This window comes from Macrobrachium rosenbergii, chromosome 26 (genome assembly GCF_040412425.1).
Source record: "Macrobrachium rosenbergii isolate ZJJX-2024 chromosome 26, ASM4041242v1, whole genome shotgun sequence".
NCBI classification, from domain to species: Eukaryota; Metazoa; Arthropoda; class Malacostraca; order Decapoda; family Palaemonidae; genus Macrobrachium; species Macrobrachium rosenbergii.
In genome coordinates this window covers 726,008-744,979 of record NC_089766.1, presented here as the reverse complement: position 1 = coordinate 744,979, position 18,972 = coordinate 726,008, and the positions used below count along the sequence as shown (strand labels likewise).

The 18,972-nt window shown below is 40.5% G+C and overlaps 1 protein-coding gene and 1 long non-coding RNA gene across 7 annotated transcripts in view; one reads left to right on the top strand and one right to left on the bottom strand.

Annotated features, from left to right (window-relative positions):
* LOC136852885 (uncharacterized) overlaps nucleotides 1-18,972 on the top strand; it is a 422,752-nt gene that overhangs the window by 308,362 nt on the left and 95,418 nt on the right. The gene's annotated exons all lie outside the window — the stretch shown is intronic.
* LOC136852881 (uncharacterized) overlaps nucleotides 1-18,972 on the bottom strand; it is a 41,416-nt gene that overhangs the window by 13,115 nt on the left and 9,329 nt on the right. For all 6 annotated transcript variants that reach the window (XM_067127789.1, XM_067127790.1, XM_067127791.1 and 3 more), the window contains exons 2-9: nucleotides 9,122-9,216; nucleotides 8,214-8,472; nucleotides 7,360-7,483; nucleotides 6,739-6,911; nucleotides 6,281-6,559; nucleotides 5,688-5,811; nucleotides 4,866-5,065; nucleotides 1,219-2,166 (exon numbers count right to left, since the gene is read on the bottom strand). In XM_067127789.1, coding sequence (XP_066983890.1) covers nucleotides 1,219-2,166; nucleotides 4,866-5,065; nucleotides 5,688-5,811; nucleotides 6,281-6,559; nucleotides 6,739-6,911; nucleotides 7,360-7,483; nucleotides 8,214-8,472; nucleotides 9,122-9,216 — 2,202 coding nt within the window. The remainder of the gene's footprint in view (nucleotides 1-1,218; nucleotides 2,167-4,865; nucleotides 5,066-5,687; nucleotides 5,812-6,280; nucleotides 6,560-6,738; nucleotides 6,912-7,359; nucleotides 7,484-8,213; nucleotides 8,473-9,121; nucleotides 9,217-18,972) is intronic.

Below are 18,972 nucleotides of genomic sequence, written 5' to 3'. Positions count from 1 at the left end.
TGGAAAGTACCATAAAAAGCTCTGGATTCTGCACACATTGTAAGATTTCAAGAGCTTAGGATGTTTTTGGAGATTGGGAATGTATGTCATGCTTCCAAATCTGTGTCAAATCATATGAGTATACTTTATTTCACTGGAAATGAAAGGGGAAACATTCTAACTCACTTCACTACAATGAAGAATCAATTGAACAATGAATAATAGTGAGAGAATTGTTAATACATCTGATTAACTTCAGTGTGACGATATTACCAGTTGAGAAATAATTCCACTAGCACTGAAAAGTTTTATGAGTGAGGACCAGACACAATAGAATGGTTCATACATTTTGTTGACCTGCAAGCGAGGAAGAAAGTTGATATGTGATCTCTGGAACACTGAAATAAACGGCGAATAACTGAACCTAAACCCTGACCATAAAATTATGTGGGAGCATTAACTACCTTCATTTACCTGTATAGATATCTGTAAGACTGAATTTGCATTTTAAGATCAATGATAAAGTTCAAGGATGAAACTGTGTGATTCATGTTTATACACCAGAGGAATTTTTTGATGAAATATGAAAGCATAGCATTTGAATTCCACAGGCGATAACCAGTTGTAAGTGTCCTGCATGAGTAACAGAACTAAGAGGAATCCCCAAGGAATTGGATGAAACAAGAGGTTGAAGAAATGGTCATTGTCCTGGGTCTTCTTCTACTGGTTCGCCTTGCACTGGTACCTGAAGGTATATCACTTTCTCCATTAAATTCCTCACTTCTCTGTCATGGAATTCAATGCAAACTCCACTCAACAGTCTTAAATCTTTGTAATCAACATGCTGATGGCATGCAGAGTTTACACAGCTGTCGCGAAAAACAATTTATGACACGAAATTGGCTTTTCATGCAAAAACGGCTGAATGATTGATCGCCATGCACTGTTCTGTCTTTGGCAATGCACATTAGCTTCTGAGAAACAGGATGTACAACACACATACCTCCTGGAACTAGAGGGATTCCAAACGTATTAGTAAAAAGCATCCATGCAAACAACGTGGTTATTGTACTGAAGCACGCTCATGCGGGGTTATGGGTTAAACAGCACACACTTACAAGGTCAGTCATGCAATTCTGATGATAATTATGAACGAAAAGAACATCATGCATTTGAAATCGCTTTTCATGGAAATATTTTAAAAAAGCCAGAATTCTAGTTCATGCTTGTTGGCTCTACCTTCCCCGCTGTCCATTGGGGAGACAGCAGTTCCTCTGGTCGCTCCCGTCGAGTCGGGCTGGCGCTCTCCTCCGAAGGTGCCGGTGTTGAATCCAAAGCTGCCCTGCTGCTGTCTTCGGCTGTCAAATCCAAAGCTGCTCGTTTGGCGTCCTCCGTTGGTACTGCTTTCTCTGAAGTCAGTGCTGATGGGGTTGAAGAGTCCCGGCTGGCCATCCAGGGCGCCGCTCAAGGGACGGAACCTCCTGTCGCTGCCGCTGCCGAAACGGCTGTCGGAGGTTTCGCTTCCTCTGGTGTCAAAGCTGTTGGTGCCAAAGCCTCCACTTCCCCCTCTGGATCCACCAAAACTACTGCCACTGCTGCCGCTGCCGCTGCTACTGCCCCTAGAGCCACCAAAACCACTGCCGGTATCTCTGGATCCACCGAAACCGTTGCTGGTATCTCTGGAGCCACCGAAACCGTTGCTGGTATCTCTGGAGCCACCAAAACCGTTGCTAGTATCTCTGGAGCCACCAAAACCACTGCTGCTGCCTCTGGATCCTCCAAAACCATTACTGCCACTTCCAGAGCTTCCAAAACCATTACTGCTGCTTCCAGAACTCCCAAAACTGGTGCTGCTGCCACCACCTCTTGAGTTGCTGAAATTGTTGCTGCCACCACTTCCAAAACTACCTCCTCCGACATTGCTGCTTCCAAAACCCGATCCTTCAAAGCTGCTGCTGCCGCCTCCTGAGAAGGAGTTACTAGAACTCACTCGAGAGCCAGATTCCCCGGCAGAAGCAAACCCACCACTGCCGGAGACCGGTCGGTTAAGGCCCGTCTGCCCGGCGCTTCCTGGACCGGTCTCTCTAATGCCTCCTGCGGAACCGTGATCTGCAGAGGCCCCGGTTCTGTCTCCGGCCACAGCGCCAGAGGAGCTGCCATCACCACCTCGGTTCACCACCAGGTTCTCTAACAAGGGCGACCAACACTCGTGAGCGTAAGGATGTGACTCTCTATTGGGACTTCTTGGAATGGTTATTTGAAACTACAATGAAACCACTAAATGAAACCACTAAATCTAACACCCCTGGTCTACTTTAGTCCAGTTGAAGTACCTTTATACTGGTTTTAGTCAGCTTTTTGGATTTGCTCTGTGTGCGATACTCTGTGATACTGTAACTTCAAGAATAGCCTGAAAGGAAACATCTTCTGTAGAGTTTAAGGCTAAAGAAGAACCCAAATGATCCAGATTTGAAACTACAATGAGACCACTAAATCTAGCAACCCTGGTCTACTTTAATTTAGCTGAAGTATCTTTACTGGTTCTACTCAGCTTTTGAATCTGCTCTGTGCGATACTGTAAAATCAAGAATGGCTTGAAGGGGAAACATTTCCTGAAGAGTTTAAGACTAAAGAAGAACCCAAATGATCCAGAACTTGATTGATGACTAGAGTTTGCGAGGTACAATGAGATAAGAAGCACTGAGATACAGGGAACCTTAAGCAGCTAAAGAATGTTGTTACTGACTGAACCATCTTTTACTACAGAAAGCAGGGACGTGAGTACTTGAGGTATATGAGAAATTACAGATGAATGCTACGTTAATGAAGCCATTTATCCTTTTGTCCAATAGTTTTAAAGCCCAATTGAAAGAAAGCAGTTAAAAGATATTCCTTTTCCCAATAGAGGCCAACTCCCAGTGTGTTGAAATACTGTTCTTACACACTTAAGACAGTTTTGTTACATTTTTGTTATGGATCTCAAACAGTTTGATATCATAACTTTCTTGCGGGGAATTACAACGTATTATAAACTTCACTTTACTTAATCTGACCAGACTCCCAGGTTAAGATGGAGTCAAATAAGGGAAATACTACTTTTAATATTCTACTAGGCAGCTGTATCATTCTTAGCCTCCGTTTGTTAAAGCAATCTTGCAAGAATAAGAAATAAAAGGCTGAAAGATTAGTTTCTAGAAGTTAGTCCTTATTCTCAATTCAGGTTCCATTAGTAGTTGCATTTTAAGTGTACCTAGATTCTCTGATTAAACTTTACCCAAATCTCAGTCGTGTTCTATGTTACTGAAATTTTATGTAAATTCTAAGTAAATCCTTTGTCAAATTTCATGTAGACTCCATGGTCCTTATTCATAATTCAGCAAGATGCTGCTACAAAGGTCCTTACTAGAAGTTCTCTCAGGCTCCCTTGGCAACTCTCTTTGTAAATTTATGCCTGACATCCTTTGGGAAAGGAAGAACACGCCATCTTTTTTCAGTATAAACACACACACACACACACACACACACACCAGTACGAGAAAAGCCAAGCTTCAACGTGATGCAAAGAGTCTTGCGGGACGCTTTCAAAGCTACTCGGGCTTATGTCAGGATCCTTTTTGGGGTGAAAGGAAGGAAAAAATGGTCTCCTGATGGGTCTTAGTGTCGTGACAGAAATGGAAGGGCAAAAACCCTCTACTCTACTCTCTCTCTCTCTCTCTCTCTCTCTCTCTCTTCGTTGCGAAAGGGGACTAGTGTCTTGTATTGCAACAAGGGCAAGCTTGATTTAGTATCACGTGTACGTAATATAAACTTATATTCACATGTGACATATTTATATGTCTTGGTAGGATACTTACCTCCAAGTAATAAATTCTATATCATCTAAGAATTTGAAAGTGTGTGTATGTGTGTGTGTGTGTGCGTGAGTGTGCAAGCATGTGTGTATATGTATATACATTTTGTATTCATTCCCACTTGTATATATACTAATACTCCATTTGTGTGGATCATCAATCACATTTACATTATATACCAGCATACTTCTTCTTAGCTTAGAACCTCTAGAGAGAATGGCTTAATATTTTAAGCATATTAAGATTAAAGATAAGTCTGGACTCTGAGAAAAAGTTTTACAGATGATCACGTTTCAGAAAGCTATTAAGGATTAAATGGCCTAAGTCTATGTTATCAGTTCTAAGGATTTTTCATCAAGAATAGAAGTTAACATCAGAATATTAAAATTCAGGAAACTTAATCTTAAGAATGTGCTTACTTGCGTGGTGCTCACCTGTATTATTCTGAAAGCTTTAGAGATGTATTAAGAAACAATTCACTTTGGAGCAGTTTTGGTAAGGTTTGAATTTTAGTTTAAATCAAAATAACAGTAAATGTCTATCTTGTATGGAAACGTTTTTCCACTTCCCAAAGCCTATAAAATGTCTTTTAGGGCTTCAGGTTCATTTTCCATTCCTCTGGGACAGTTTTGTTTTTGTCTTACTGTCCTAGTTGTCTTAATATCCTATTTTTCTTTCATTTGAAGCAGTTACTTTATTGTGTACTACTCTCCTAGTTGCAAGATCTGGCTGTCTTAATATCCTATTTTCGTTTCATTTAAAGCAGTTACTATAAGTTGTACTCTCCTAGCTGTAAGATCTAGTTGTCTTAATATCCTATTTTTCTTTCATTTGAAGCAGTTACTCTATGTTGTACTCTCCCAGCTGTAAGATCTAGTTGTCTTAATATCCTATTTTTCTTTCATTTGAAGCAGTTACTATAAGTTGTACTCTCCTAGCAGTAAGATCTTTTCTTCTCCTCACTATTATATTTGTTAAACACTCCAGAGTGCAAAGTATGCCAAAGCAAGTAAGACTGCAGACTGGTAAACTTACCCATGAGGTTTTCATAGTAGTCCATTTCATTGTCATACACGAGGTTGCCATTGAGTTGGTCGTACTCGGAAAGCTGACACGTCTGGTACCTCTCTGAATACATGACACTTCGGCAGGTGAAAGACCTCTCTTCCAGGCACTCGTCAAGGCACTCTGCTAAGGTCAAGCGGGAGCGTTCGCGACCTCTGTTTCCTCGAAAACTGGAAGAAAGGGGGTTTGCCTAAGTGGGAGTCACTTGAAAAAGGCTGATTCATAGAGCAGTAGATCCAGGCATTGAGGGCAGTTTGCATCAACTTGAGAGTTTGAAATCTTTAGCAAACGGATGATTTATTCTAGTAGAAGCTTCAGTTCTGGCTAGAATATATTGAAATCTTATCAATTGCAATGGCCTGAAAGTTTACAAGATTTGGAGACATTGCAACTGCAGTATCTGCAACAGATGGGAGCATTGCAACATTTGTAATCGCTTAGAATGTTCCAGAAACTGCAGTGGCCTGGAATGTCACATGATTTGCAGTTTTGCAGGCTTGGAGGTTCCAGTATCTGCCACAACTGAGAACATAGCAACATTTGCAAAATACTGTATTGTTGCAAAGGTTGAAGGGGCCTGGAAGACGACAATGATTGCAGAAGGAGTGAAATCACTGAGATGGTGAAGGATGATCTGAATGTTTCCAGATCTACAGGTCTACAGAAACTACAGCTTCTGAACAGTCTGGAAAGTTGTAAGGCACTGAAACATGATGACCAAGACTGACCTTGAGTGAGAATGAACTCTGAGAAACTTATAAAATAAGATAATGAGAACCTAAAATAACCTACCCAGAATTAAGTTGAAGCCTGCTGTTTCTGAAGAGCTGGAATGCCGTTCGAATGTCACGGTACCTTCTCTGGTTCAGCTGCTGGGTGTCAGAATCCTCAAAGACATATTCTCCTTTCACGTTATCTGCAGCAGGAGGGTTAAAATTACCTTTAAGGAGACTGGCGGATGGGGAGTTTCTGTGCATTCAGTTATGGTTAGTAATTTTTATCTTTAATGAGAAGGAATACATATTCTCATTGATGTTACTTCAGTAATTGAAAACTTCATCAGATACTGACTAATCTACACTAGTCAGTGCATGAGCTGTATTGCTTAAGGCTCCTAGTCTTGAATTACATCTACACAAAGAAAGAAACAAATTTGCAGGGCTTTATTTGACTGTTCAGTTTGATAGAACACTTTAGCTGACTGTTCAGTGTGATAGAGTGCTTTAGCTAACTGTTCGGTTTGGTAGAATGCTTTAGCTGACTATTCTGTGTGGCAGAATGCTTTAACTGACTGTTCAGCTTGGTAGAACGCTTATCCAACCATGCTACCAGGTAGACTTATCACAAGATATATCTAAATTCAGTGTATCCCTCTTCAAACTCACCTCCATCAATACAGAGAAGCTCGTAGTACTCATTCTTATCTGAGAGGGACGGCCTCATGTCACCTGGCCTGCTATAGGAATCCTCATCAGATAGGACGCAGGTCTTCGTCGAGGCCTCATACTCGAAACTCCTGCAGAGGATGTCTTCACCATCCAGGCACTTGGTCTTGCACTCCTCGTGTGTCATTCCAGTCTGGACGAGGATGTCGTAAGGCCCTCCCAGTTCGCGATTGGTCTCCTTGACAAACATCAGCTTGTTCTTGGGGCATCTGCGGTCCACTGTGAGTGGAATAGGATTGGGGAAAGTGGGTGAAGGCAAATCATTAGTTGGAGCAATGTTTATCAAGTTAAATTCATACTAGATCTGTAATCATATCCTTAGGGTCTTCATTAGTTGAAGCAATGTTTATCAACTTAAATTCATACTAGATCTGCAATCATATCTTTGAGGGGCTTACCTGAGAGACAGGTGTTTTCGAAATAATCAAATCTCGGGTTTGGCTGAAGCTTATGAGGGTGCGTTCTCCTCGTGTAGGCCGAGTGGTAACACCTCTTGTTCTCGTGATCGTACGAACCAGCCCGACAGACCCTGGTGTTGTTGACGTTCTCCTCGGCATATTGACTCAGGCACCTGTTTTGATTGGATATATTTAGATTCTTTTACAAAGTCGTTGTCTTCTCAGCTTGTTTTATGTGTCCAGTTGCCATTTAGATAATGTATTTGGTAATTTACCAATGAATTCTGAGGCAAGCATAACCCAAGATATTTCTCCAGACAGCAAAATCAAATGAGGACAAATGACCTTACCTATATGGCATTGGCTCCTTAAATGATAACAACCATTTCCTAGAATAAATGACAAACTACACAGTTCTGAAACTTAGCTTTTCCCGATGTTCCTAGAATGTGTGGTATTATCATATATTCTAGGAACATAAGGAAAAGCTGAGAGTTTCAAAGAGTTTTTCATAAACTCTTTGCTTTTCCTTATACTCCTAGAATATATGACAAACCACACAGTTCTGGTAACGTATAGGACAGCAAAGAGTTTCAGAGAAAGAGGAAAACCAGGTCTTACTTGTCTTGACATTCCTCGAGGGTCCTTGCTTGGACGATGATTGAGTCATGGGGCAAGAAGTCCATCTCTCTTATCCTCTCGATGACATATTTCTGAGTTGGGCACTCTGTCTTGACGGCTGATGCTAAGTGGGAGATAAGTTAATGAATAAGCTTATTTTGTGAAGATTGAGTGCTTGGGATAAAAGCATTTCTGGTAGGGTGAGGCTTTGTTGCATTATGTAAAGATAAGTTAGGTCACATTCTCTAAAATTTACTGAAGAGAGTCACTGAAGAACTATTTTTGGGAGTTTATGCAAGAATATTCATGAAGTCATAAAAAATATCTAGGTTTACATGGAGAATTGTTCTTCAATGATTGTTACTTTGTAATTTCATCCTAGAAACTAATGGCTTCAAATGAAGGACAGTTACCCAAGAGTTGATAGAATCCTCCTTTTTACCAATATTATGATTTCTTGATAACTTATATTCCTTACCTAAAATTAGACATTTAACTCTCAACAACTCCTTGACTGAAAAGTGTATCACACTTGCTTGCATAATACACCTTAAATAGTATTGTCTGCCCTAAATAAAGATAATCCCTAGAGTTGGTAGCAGGCTCATAATCCAGCTCCCTTCCCTAACCTAAAATTAGATGGCTTCAACTTGTACCAACTCTTCTACTGCAAATTATACTCATCTTTATCCTTAAAATTTAGTTCTGTACTTAAGATCAGCCTCTTCAGGTGCTGTGTAGACCCGTTGGCAGCAAATTATACCCATTTTTATCCTTAAACTTAGTTCTGTAATTAAAATCAGACTCTTCGGGTGCCGTGGCAATCCCCTGACCACGGGCCATCCCACACTCACCTTCATAACAGACTTCCCTCATGTGGTAACTCCCATTTGACTTCTTGTAGCGGACCTCATCAAACTGCCCCAGGGGCCTGTAGGTGAGGCACTTGGTCTCCGTGTACTCCAGGTTGAAGTTGTAGCTGCTGAATCTCTTCCCAGGGAAGTAATCGAAGCCTATGCAGGTCGTCGTGATATCCGTCTCCGAAGTCTTGTCCTTCAGGCACAGGTCTTCGCATTTGGCCAGGACGTTTCCAGGGATCTCTTTCAATCTGATCTGTTGGGCAGAGGGTGGTGTGAGTGCTACTTTGGCTTGTTATCTTCGCGTCACCTCCAAGGCGCTAGTACTAAACGTGGTGGAAGCTCAATGGGATGCCATGTTTAATACTAGCCCCTTGGGGATCAAAGATATTGTTTATTAGTATAATTGGTCGACCACACAACATAGAAATGGATGTATATAACAGTTTGATCCTTGAGGGGCTAGTACTAAAAACGGCGTCCCATTGAACTTCCGCCATACTTAGTACTAGCACCTCGGAGGTGACGTGACAATAAGCCAAAGCATCACCGACTATTCTACTATGTGAGTTTAGGTACCGTATTCATACTAAGTAGAGCTATCTTCTGAATAATAATAATAATAATAATAATAATAATAATAATAATAATAATAATAATATTCTTAGTAAGATTGGATTTAAGGTCAATGGCCCCTGTGGCAGGCTTGTTCCATATGAATAGGGTTCATCTTCTGAATAATAATAATAATAATAATAATAATAATAATAATAATAATAATAATAATAATAATAATAATAATAATAATAATGACCTGATCAGCAACATTCTTGGCAGTATAAAGACCAAAAATAGAAAAATCCCCAAAATCCAAAAGGAAATAGGACTAAAAAATTTGGACTTACCGAATCAAAGGGCGTGTTCGAAGGGTCCATGACTGTGTCCAGAATCCTTTCATACCTGATCTGACCTTTCCCATCGTTGCAATCTGGGATGGAGGCTGGAATAGGCAAAGGAGAAAGAGGTGTTAACTGTATATATATATATATATATATATATATATATATATATATATATATATATATATATATATATATATATATACACACACACACACACACACACACACACACACACACATCACAATAAAATGGGACAGAAATGGCTTATTTTACACCAAGAACAATTCAAAACTGATTTATTTTTCCATATTAAAATTGAAAATATATTCCTGTATCAATTATTGCGCCTCGAGCAAGTCAAAATAAACTCACCCTCTCCGTCCGGAGTCACAGAGGAGAAGAAGAAGAAGAAGAAGAAGAAGAAGAAGAAGAAGAAGAAGAAGAAGAAGAAAAAGAAGGAGAAATGATTTCTCAGTCCTTCCGGCTCGTGATCAAAGGAAAGAGGATGAGAGTCAGTCATTGATATTCCCGTTTTCTATGATCCCTCATGATAGAAGGCGGACGGGTGTTGGGTGACTAGACCGATTTTCATCCAGATAGTTTTGTGTCGATTGGTTTAGTGTCTCTCTCTCTCTCTCTCTCTCTCTCTCTCTCTCTCTCTCTCCACGTTTCAGATCACCGCGAGACTATTTTAATTGAAAAGAAACGCCATGAATTTGAAAGGAGAAAAAGTATAGTCTAAAAAGGTTTCGCTTCGTATAGTCTATCTCTCTCTCTCTCTGTCTCTCTCTCTCTCTCTCTCTGTCTCTCTCTCTCTCTCTCTCTCTCTCTGGTTACTATATATACATTTCATCCCTCTGCTAGACTCATAACCCCACAGGAAAAACCATAAATTAAAAAAAAAGATATAAATAAATCTAATCTCAGAATCCCGCGCCATAGAAACGACACCAGACAGGAATAATTAATTGAAACGCTACAGTGTCTCTCTCTCTCTCTCTCTCTCTCTCTCTCTCTCTCTCTCTCTCTCTCTCTCTCTCAGGGCTCCTTTTTTTAACGATCCTAAATTAGATCTCGGCCAGATCCTTTGCCGGGACCTGGACCCAATCAGCCACGGGAAATTGTCTCCATGAGGTGTGCTTTGATTTTGGGGAGGGGGGCCTACGACCCAACCCAACCCCGCCCCCTCTGACTTTCTCCTTTTTGTTTTTGGGCACCCTACCTCTTTGGCCCACCCCATTCTAACCCTCTACCTTATTTTGGGTAGGGGTGGGGAGGTGGGAGAAGGTCCATTCCAGTCCTTACTTGCCCCTAAACTTCCCTACTTGTTTTGGGCACTCTTCCATTCCCCCCCACCCCTCCTCCCTTATTTGGGCAACCCCACTAACTAGCGTTACGTCTCAGTTCTCAAGCATCGTTGTGACTCATTGCCATGGTCCAAGTGTTTGTGGATGTCGAGGTTTTTTGTGGAATGATGTTGCTAGGCCTATGGTTATGTCGGATACGGATGTTTTTCTACATTAAATGTTCCCGGATTGTTTTGTGTGTTTGTGTATGTATGTGTGTATGTGTTTAAAACTTTATATATAATTAGCAAAGTTACATGCAGAGTTTAATCAAACTTTGTAGAGTGTTGGATTATGATCAAAGGAAATTGCCATCAAACTCTGAGATGAGTTCTGGTCAAGATACGAATCTAACATATTTTTCATGTTTGTGAGTAATTTTAGAACAGGAATACCCTTCATTTTAAAGTTTTGCGTTTAATTCGAACGTCAAATATGACGTTCTAGTGACTGCATAACCTCGGGAAGAAGATTTCGATTTAATATAATCAGTTTTAAGAATGTTATTGTTCCTCAACTTCGGTTTGTTTTTATTTCTTCCTCTGCAAAATTTCTCTGTGAATCCAGGGCTCGGATTCGACCACCTTTCCTTCGATTGCAAAAAAAATTCTCTCATTGCGATCTCTATGTAATCTCTCCTCCCCCATTCTCTTTGATGATAATCAGACTCTCTCTCTCTCTCTCTCTCTCTCTCTCTCTCTCTCTCTCTCTCTCTCTCTCTCTCTCTCCCCGTCAGTCGTAATGTCTAGTTTAATTTTAAGTCACTTCACTTTTTACTCCTCTTGGAAGCGCTGTCGTGGAAAGCCTTGTTCTCCTTCTCTCTCTCTCTCTCTCTCTCTCTCTCTCTCTCTCTCTCTCTCTCTCACTGTGACGTCGCGCTGCGTTGTAGGGATTAAAGCTTTTAGAACTCCATAATTGATACGCTTTTTTTTTTCGGGTGGAGGGGGTTAGGATGGGCCAGGGACCTAGAACATAGACCTCTCCTGATTCGGGAGCAGTTTGTTCATAGAATTATTTATATTTTTTCCTTGTATTTCATTCATTATTTATTTGATTATTTTATACATTTATTTAGTTATTTTTAATGTTTTGTTTTCTAAATTATTATTTTATTTTCATTATTTATGCATTTATTGATATGCTTCAAAGTCCTACAAACAAAGTATATATATATATACATTATAATAAAACAGTTTTTTTCAGATTTTTAGCCACAGTATTCATGTATCATTAACTTTAAGCATTTTTCCACAGCTTTTTATTTAATTTCAGTAATTCTTTTAGTTATTTTAACTAACCTCCCACTCTATAGAAGGCGTTGACCATTAAAATTGCGTCACCAGTTCAGGAAAACGAGGAAAATGAATCAATCACCTAGCAACCGCTTACCCAAACTGTTATGTCGTATCACAGAAATTAAATTAGCGACCTGGCAACTCACTACTCTAAATTGCCAATAAGTAAATATTAAGTTATAGTAAGAGTAAGATTTATGAATGAATGAAATTACAACAAGACAAGGAGACTGGAGAAACAGCACTTAGGGTAATCCTTTCCTCTCTCTCTCTCTCTCTCTCTCTCTCTCTCTCTCTCTCTCTCTCTCTCTCTCTCTCTCTCTCTCTCTCTCTCTCTCTCCTTTCCAGTCCAGAGCTGCGTCACTACACCTTCTGGGAATCCTCAAGGCGTGTTCTCTTTTCTCATCTCAAGACGCATTTCATTTGTCACGTCGCAAGCTTAAGAGAGGCCGTGTTTACAACAAACTTTTGTTCTCTCTTTTGCCGTTCGAGGAATTGATAGAATCCCCTTTGTGCTGCAGTCTTAATTTATTGCTTTGAAGCTATTTGTAGTGCGTATATTTCATTATCGTGTTGACATCACTTGACTTGCGGGTGCTGGGAACCTAAACGCCCCCTCAGTTTTATTTTGTTTGCGTCAGTTATGTTGGTACGCCTGGCCGCGTCTGCACATATTATGTTCTACTTTGGCGGCTCCCGTCTATATTTTATTAATTTGAAATACTAGATATCTTATTTATAAGTTTGGTTATCTTGTTTATAGGTTGTTCTTTATGGTTTAAATTGTTTACAACACTTAACTTCTTGGTGTTGGAAAAACCTAAATGCCCATTTTGTTTTGTTTGCATCCGTTGTTTATGTTGGCAGGCCTGTTCGCGTGCGCAGATATGTGCTGACAGCTTCAGGTTCAATTTTGGTTTAAATGTTGGCAAGCTTGGTTTGAATTTGGCAATCCTAGCTTAAATTTGGCAATCCTAGTTTAGATTTTGGTAATCCTGGTTTAGATTTTGGTAATCCTGGTTTAGATTTTGGTAATCCTGGTTTGATTTTGACAATCCTGGTTTAATTACTGGCAATTCTGGTTTAAATTTGGCAATCCTGGTTCAAATATTGGCAATACTTGTTTAAATATTGGCAATACTAGTTTAAAGTTTGGCAGTCCTTGTTTAAATATTGGCAATCCTGAGTTATATTTGGCAATCCTGGTTTATATTTGGAAATTATGCTTCAAATCTGGCAATCCTGGTTTAAATTTGGCAATCCTTGTTTAAATTTTGGCAATCCTGGTTTATATTTGGCAATCCTGTTTTATATTTGGCAATCCTGGTTTGAATATTGGCAATCCTGTTTTATATTTGGCGATCCTTGTTTAAATTTGGCAATCTTGGTTTAAATATTGGCAATCCAGGTTTAAATTTGGCAATCCTGTTTTATATTTGGCAATCCTGGGTTATATTTGGCAATCCTGGTTTAAATTTGGCAATCTTGGTTTAAATTTGGCAATCATGATTTAAATTTGGCAGCTCTGGCTTAAGTTTTGCCAATCCTTGTTTAAATATTGGCAATCCTTGTTGAAATATTGGCAATCTTGGTTTAAATTTGGCAATCCTGGTTTAAATTTGGCAATCCTGGTTTAAATTTGGCAATCCTAGCTTAAATTTGGCAATCCTGGTTTAAATTTGGCAACACTGGTTTAAATTTTGGCAATCCTGGTTTAAATTTGGCAATCCTGGTTTAAATATTGCCAATCCCTCTTAACTAACCTTCCAAAACATTTGCCAAAACATTCAGAAATGTTGGCAATCCATCCTAAAAAAAAATTTCATTTTCAAAGCATTTTCTTAAACACTGGCAATCTCGTAGACTCAACTTGACGAATGATTCTTGCCTCAAGCATCCTTGACCTGTAGATATCGACGCTTTCTGGTATATGAATCAGTGATTCATGAGTCAGTGATTCATGAGTTAGTGAACTGTTTGTGACAAATGTTCCGTTTGTTTCTTGATACTTCGGTGGTTTGTTAGTGTCATCTCATGCGAGAATTTCGTAAGGACCTACTTGGCCACAGGAGTTGGGTCATGTCAGGTTTTGCAATGGTGTCATGATTAGATGCTTATGACCTTCTAGGAGAGAGAGAGAGAGAGAGAGAGAGAGAGAGAGAGAGAGAGAGAGAGAGAGAGAGAGTTAAAATTGTCGTGATAGAAGTTGATGATTTACTAGTTTGGAAAATGTAAAAATATTTAATTTCTTTAATCTGCTTTTGTGGAGAGAGAGAGAGAGAGAGAGAGAGAGAGAGAGAGAGAGAGAGAGAGAGAGAGAGAGAGAGGACTAATACTGTCATGATAGATGCTTGTTACCAACTAATTAGGAAATGGCAAAATATCTGACTTCTTTAATCTATGTTTAGAGAGAGAGAGAGAGAGAGAGAGAGAGAGAGAGAGAGAGAGAGAGAGAGAGCGCTTCTTCTCCTCTGAGGCTAGATCTGAACTGGATAATAAGAGAGAGTGCATGAACAGATAATTTCTATGCCTGAATCAAGTATATAATAAATGTATTGACGAAGAAAATGTTTGAGTGAATTTGAAACAAAACGTTTTTGCGAGTTTTTTGACTAATAGAAAAAAATTAAATTGTAAATAAAAATCCACAATCATATAGTAAACTTTATTAGTATGCAAAAGCAGTTTACTACATAAATGTGGATTTTTATTGCACAAACTTTTTTTTTTTATTCATCACGAGATTGTGAATTTGCTATAAAAAAAAAAATGAATCATATTTATTAAAATATATTATATATATATATATATATATATATATATATATATATATATATATATATATATATATATATATATATATATATATATATATATATATATATATATATATATATATATATATATATATATATATATATATATACACACACACACACACACACACACACACACAACCCACTGGAATCATGAACATGCAGACAATCAAAAAGGTAACAATAACTCGTCCTTATCAACGCATGCAATAACAAGATACAATCACCTTTGCAGCAAACAGCCTCCGTTTGTGGATTCAGGGAAAAAAATTAAATGGCCCCACAAAATCATACTCGAAGGTTGTTCCCACACAGATTGGACTGTTATTATTATTATTATTTGTAGTGTTATTATTGTCATTCGCACACACATGCATCGGTGCCAAAACCACCCACGCATGCGGTATATAGGACCGGAAACGATCGTTGTTATTAGAATTTGGATTGGTCCCGTGGCCATGAGAATTTCACGTCCCCACAAAAGGTGTCCTCGCGTTTCGTGGAATGAGAGGAATTGTTTTGCTGTTTTGGTGTCCTTGTTGTTGTTGTTGTTGTTGTTGTTGTTGTTGGTCTGCTGTTGTGAGAAAGGAAGAAGAAGAAGAAGAAGGAGAAGAAGAAGAGGAGGAGTAGGAGGAGGAGGAAGAGGAGCAAGCAGTGTTACGAAAGTTTCAGGTCCCCTCCGAAAGGTGTCCACGCGTTTCGTGGAAAGAGAGGAATTGTGTTGCTGTTTTGTTGTTGTTGTTGTTGGTCTGCTGTTGTGAAATTGGAAGAAGAAGAAGAAGAAGAAGAAGAAGAAGAAGAAGAAGAAGAAGAAGAGGAAGGAGAGGAGGAGGAGGAGGAGGAGGAGGAGGAGGAGGAATAATCTGTTATGATCGTGAGGGAGAGTACTTTTTCTTGCACCTTTAGGACAGAAAGACGGACGCCATGCCTTTGTGGTTGGTGCCTCTTCTTCAGGAAACCAGTAGGACGGTAAATGTATCTTCTGAGGATACGTAGAAGGCTTAGAAGGAGGCCCAGGAGAAGGACAAAAACAACAGAAGGGTGAGGCGTCCCTTGTCATGCACTAGAAGAAGGGTGGCCATCATCTTTTGTGGTTGGTTTCCCTTCTTCAGGAAACCAGGAGGACGGTAAATGTATCTTCTGAGGACACGTAGAAGGCTTAGAAGGAGGCCCAGGAGAAGGACAAAAACAACAGTAGGATGAGACGTTCCTTGTCATGCACTAGGAGGAGAAGGATGGACTTCATGCATTCGTGGTTTCCCTTCTTCAGGAAACCAGGAGGACGGTGTATACATCTGCCGAGGGTACGTAGGAGGCTTAGGATTCTAGGAGGCCCAGGAGAAGGACAAAAACAACAGTAGGATGAGACGTTCCTTGTCATGCACTAGGAGGAGAAGGATGGACGTCATGCATTTGTGGTTCCTCTCCTTCAGGAAACCAGGAGGACGGTGCATGCAGCTTCTGATGGCACGTAGGGGGCCCAGGAGCAGAATGAGAACACCGACAGAAGAAGAATGCACGCCCCCACCAGGTGGGCGATCGATCCAGTCCAGTCAGGCAGGTGTCATGCAACAGAGAAAATTTGACAGGCAATGACCCCTTCCATGCACCATCAGAGCCACATAAGACAGGGGCGTTGAGTTCCTATCTCACCTCCTTCAATCTATATTTCCCCCCTTCCTATTTTTTTTTTTTAGTGTAATGGTACGATGCACATGCGTCGATAATCGAATCGTGAACAAGAGCACCCAGCACAGGTTGGCGTTTCCGCGCATGCGCTGTGGAGGGGCTGCTGATTCCCTCTGCTGTGGTTTCGTGACAAAGCTCCACAAGGTAGTCAGGCAGGTAGGAGGGTAGATGTCAGCTAGGCTACACCTGAGACACAAACACTTAACACACATACACAGGGCCCTCGACCTAGGCCATGAGGTGTCCCTGGGAAATTTAGAGACCTTGGGCATGCTCGGAATAGGTGTTAGTCCTCGAAATGCCAAAAGAACTTGAGCAGATCCTTTCATTTCATGCGCCAAGGAACCGGTAACCGTAACAGGAGAGGTGGGGAATGGCTTTTATAATATTTCCATCTTTGTTTTTGGGGAGTTTAAGAGAGCCGCATGCAGGGTGTCCTTGGAAAGTCACTGAAAGGAGATGCAGGAGGTCCTTGGAAAGTCACTGAAAGGAGATGCAGGAGGGGTCCTTGGAAAGTCACTAGAAAGTCACTGGAAGTACATTGAGTTTCTCATGCAAATGACCTGGATAGCCATTCTCACTCAAGGTCATCCTTGGAAAAAGAGTTGAGGTCCCAGAGCATTACCCTGCAGTGTGAACATGCCAGTCTCTCTCATGCGTGCGTCTGTGTCCCCCCTTTCTTTTACTTCCTCGAAGGATGCCACCTGCAGAGGATATGCAAGGATGCAGTGAGGGGTATCCTGTGGTCCAACGCCCATGCAGTCATCGTCCGATGCAGGATACAAGAGACGCTCCATGCTTGTAAACTTACCAGGGAACAACAAAGGTTTTGTCATGTCACCTTCCTCTGCATCCTCCGTCAGGATCTGCCCCGGAGGGCCTGCGTCCTCGGGCAGGGTCTCATTGTCGCCGGTATCCTTCGAGGAGGTCAAAGCCTTCTCCACCTCTCCGTCAGTGTCGGTAGAGTTTCCATCCACCACCTGATTGAGGGCAGGCACTGGTGTGGCAGAGAACCCACGTTGTGAGGGCACGCTGAGCCCGCCGGCGGCTCCCGCCCTGGCTGCGCCTTCGACCACCTGTCTGTTGATGCCGTAGGGTTCGCCTGTTCCCTCGGCGGACGGGAGGATTCCTGAAGGGGGGGGAAGATATGTAATCGCACGTGATAAAGAGAAGAGTCCTCCTTCTGCAGGTTTTTTTTTTTTTTAAGTCAGTCTGTTGCTCCGTCGATACAAAGGGCATGCAGAAGACTAGACCAGCCCAGGCCGCCCTCCCAAGGGACACACTTTTAATCAGGATGTATCCTTCTGTATCCTTTCAATCCTACGGAAGGGTGTCCTTTCGGATGTAGTCAAGGATCTTATGGGTAATGGAACAGCAATTTTTTCAGGATTAACAGAGGTCCAATGTTTCAAAAAAGTCCAATAAAAATGGTTCAAAATTAATTTTCAGACAGGGACAGGAAAAGTCTTATTGCGAAGAGGAAACCAGGTTAATTCTCTCTCTCTCTCTCTCTCTCTCTCTCTCTCTCTCTCTCTCTCTCTCTCTCTCTCTCTCTCTCACTGACAAGCTGTTTCTCACACCCTCGTGTCGAAATAGACCTTGACAAGACCTCTAAACCATTAAATTGTTTTTTTTTTATCACGTTCTGCTCTGGAATACCTCCAATAATTACCTGTAACCTTCAATCTCCTCCATACTCTCCCTCCAAATGCCTCCCTCCCCCACCTCAGCCTCCAGACACCTCCCTTCCCTCTCCCTCCTCTCAGCTCAGAGGTACCTCTTCCCCTTCTCATTCAGGGAGGCAGTCCATTTAACCTCTTATGAGGTACCATTTCTCCTCCAATCTCATGAGGTAATAGCATTCTTGTAATTGCAATCTTGTTCTAATGTGTTTGTAGCTCAATTAACCTTCACGGGGTACCTCTAATTAACCCAAACGAGGTACCTCCTCGAGGTACCTCTTCCTCACGGAATTTTCTCTTAGTGGTAGATTTCCAGTTATGGCGAATATTACCAATAATTGAGGAATACTTTATTATATTTTTTTATGCTTTGAACGGGATTTATTTTTAAATTTTATTCTGTGAGTTCCTGACCTTCAATTTTGTAATGCCATTATTTGCAAAATTTTATAGGCAAGTTTTTCAAAAGAGATTTTTAAAATATCATCCTGAGTTCCTGACCTTCAATTCTACAACGCCATGACTTGCAAATTTGAAAGGTAAATGATTTTTCAAAAATTTTATTCTGAGTCTCTGACCTTTAATTTTGGAATTTTTAGAAAAATTTTTTTTTAACAAATTTTATTGTCATTAACTGGCCTTCAATTCTGCAACGCCAATGTTAGAAAATTTTAAAGGCAAGTTTTTCCAAAAATAATTTTTTAAAGATTAATTTTCTGTGAGTCTCTGACCTTCAATTTTGCGACGCCATGATTTGCAAATTTTAAAGACAAATTATTTTTTAAAAAGTATTTTTGAAAATTTTATTCTGATTTACCTGACCCTTAGATTTGCAACGCCATTATTTGCAAATTTTAAACGTAATTTTTAAATCAATTTTGATATGACATCGCAAGATCTTTTGACCTTCTGTTCTGTCACGCCAGTTTTTCCCAGTTCATAAGAATCCAGTCAAGCGAGAGAGAGAGAGAGAGAGAGAGAGAGAGAGAGAGAGAGAGAGAGAGAGAGAGAGAGAGAGAGAGAGAG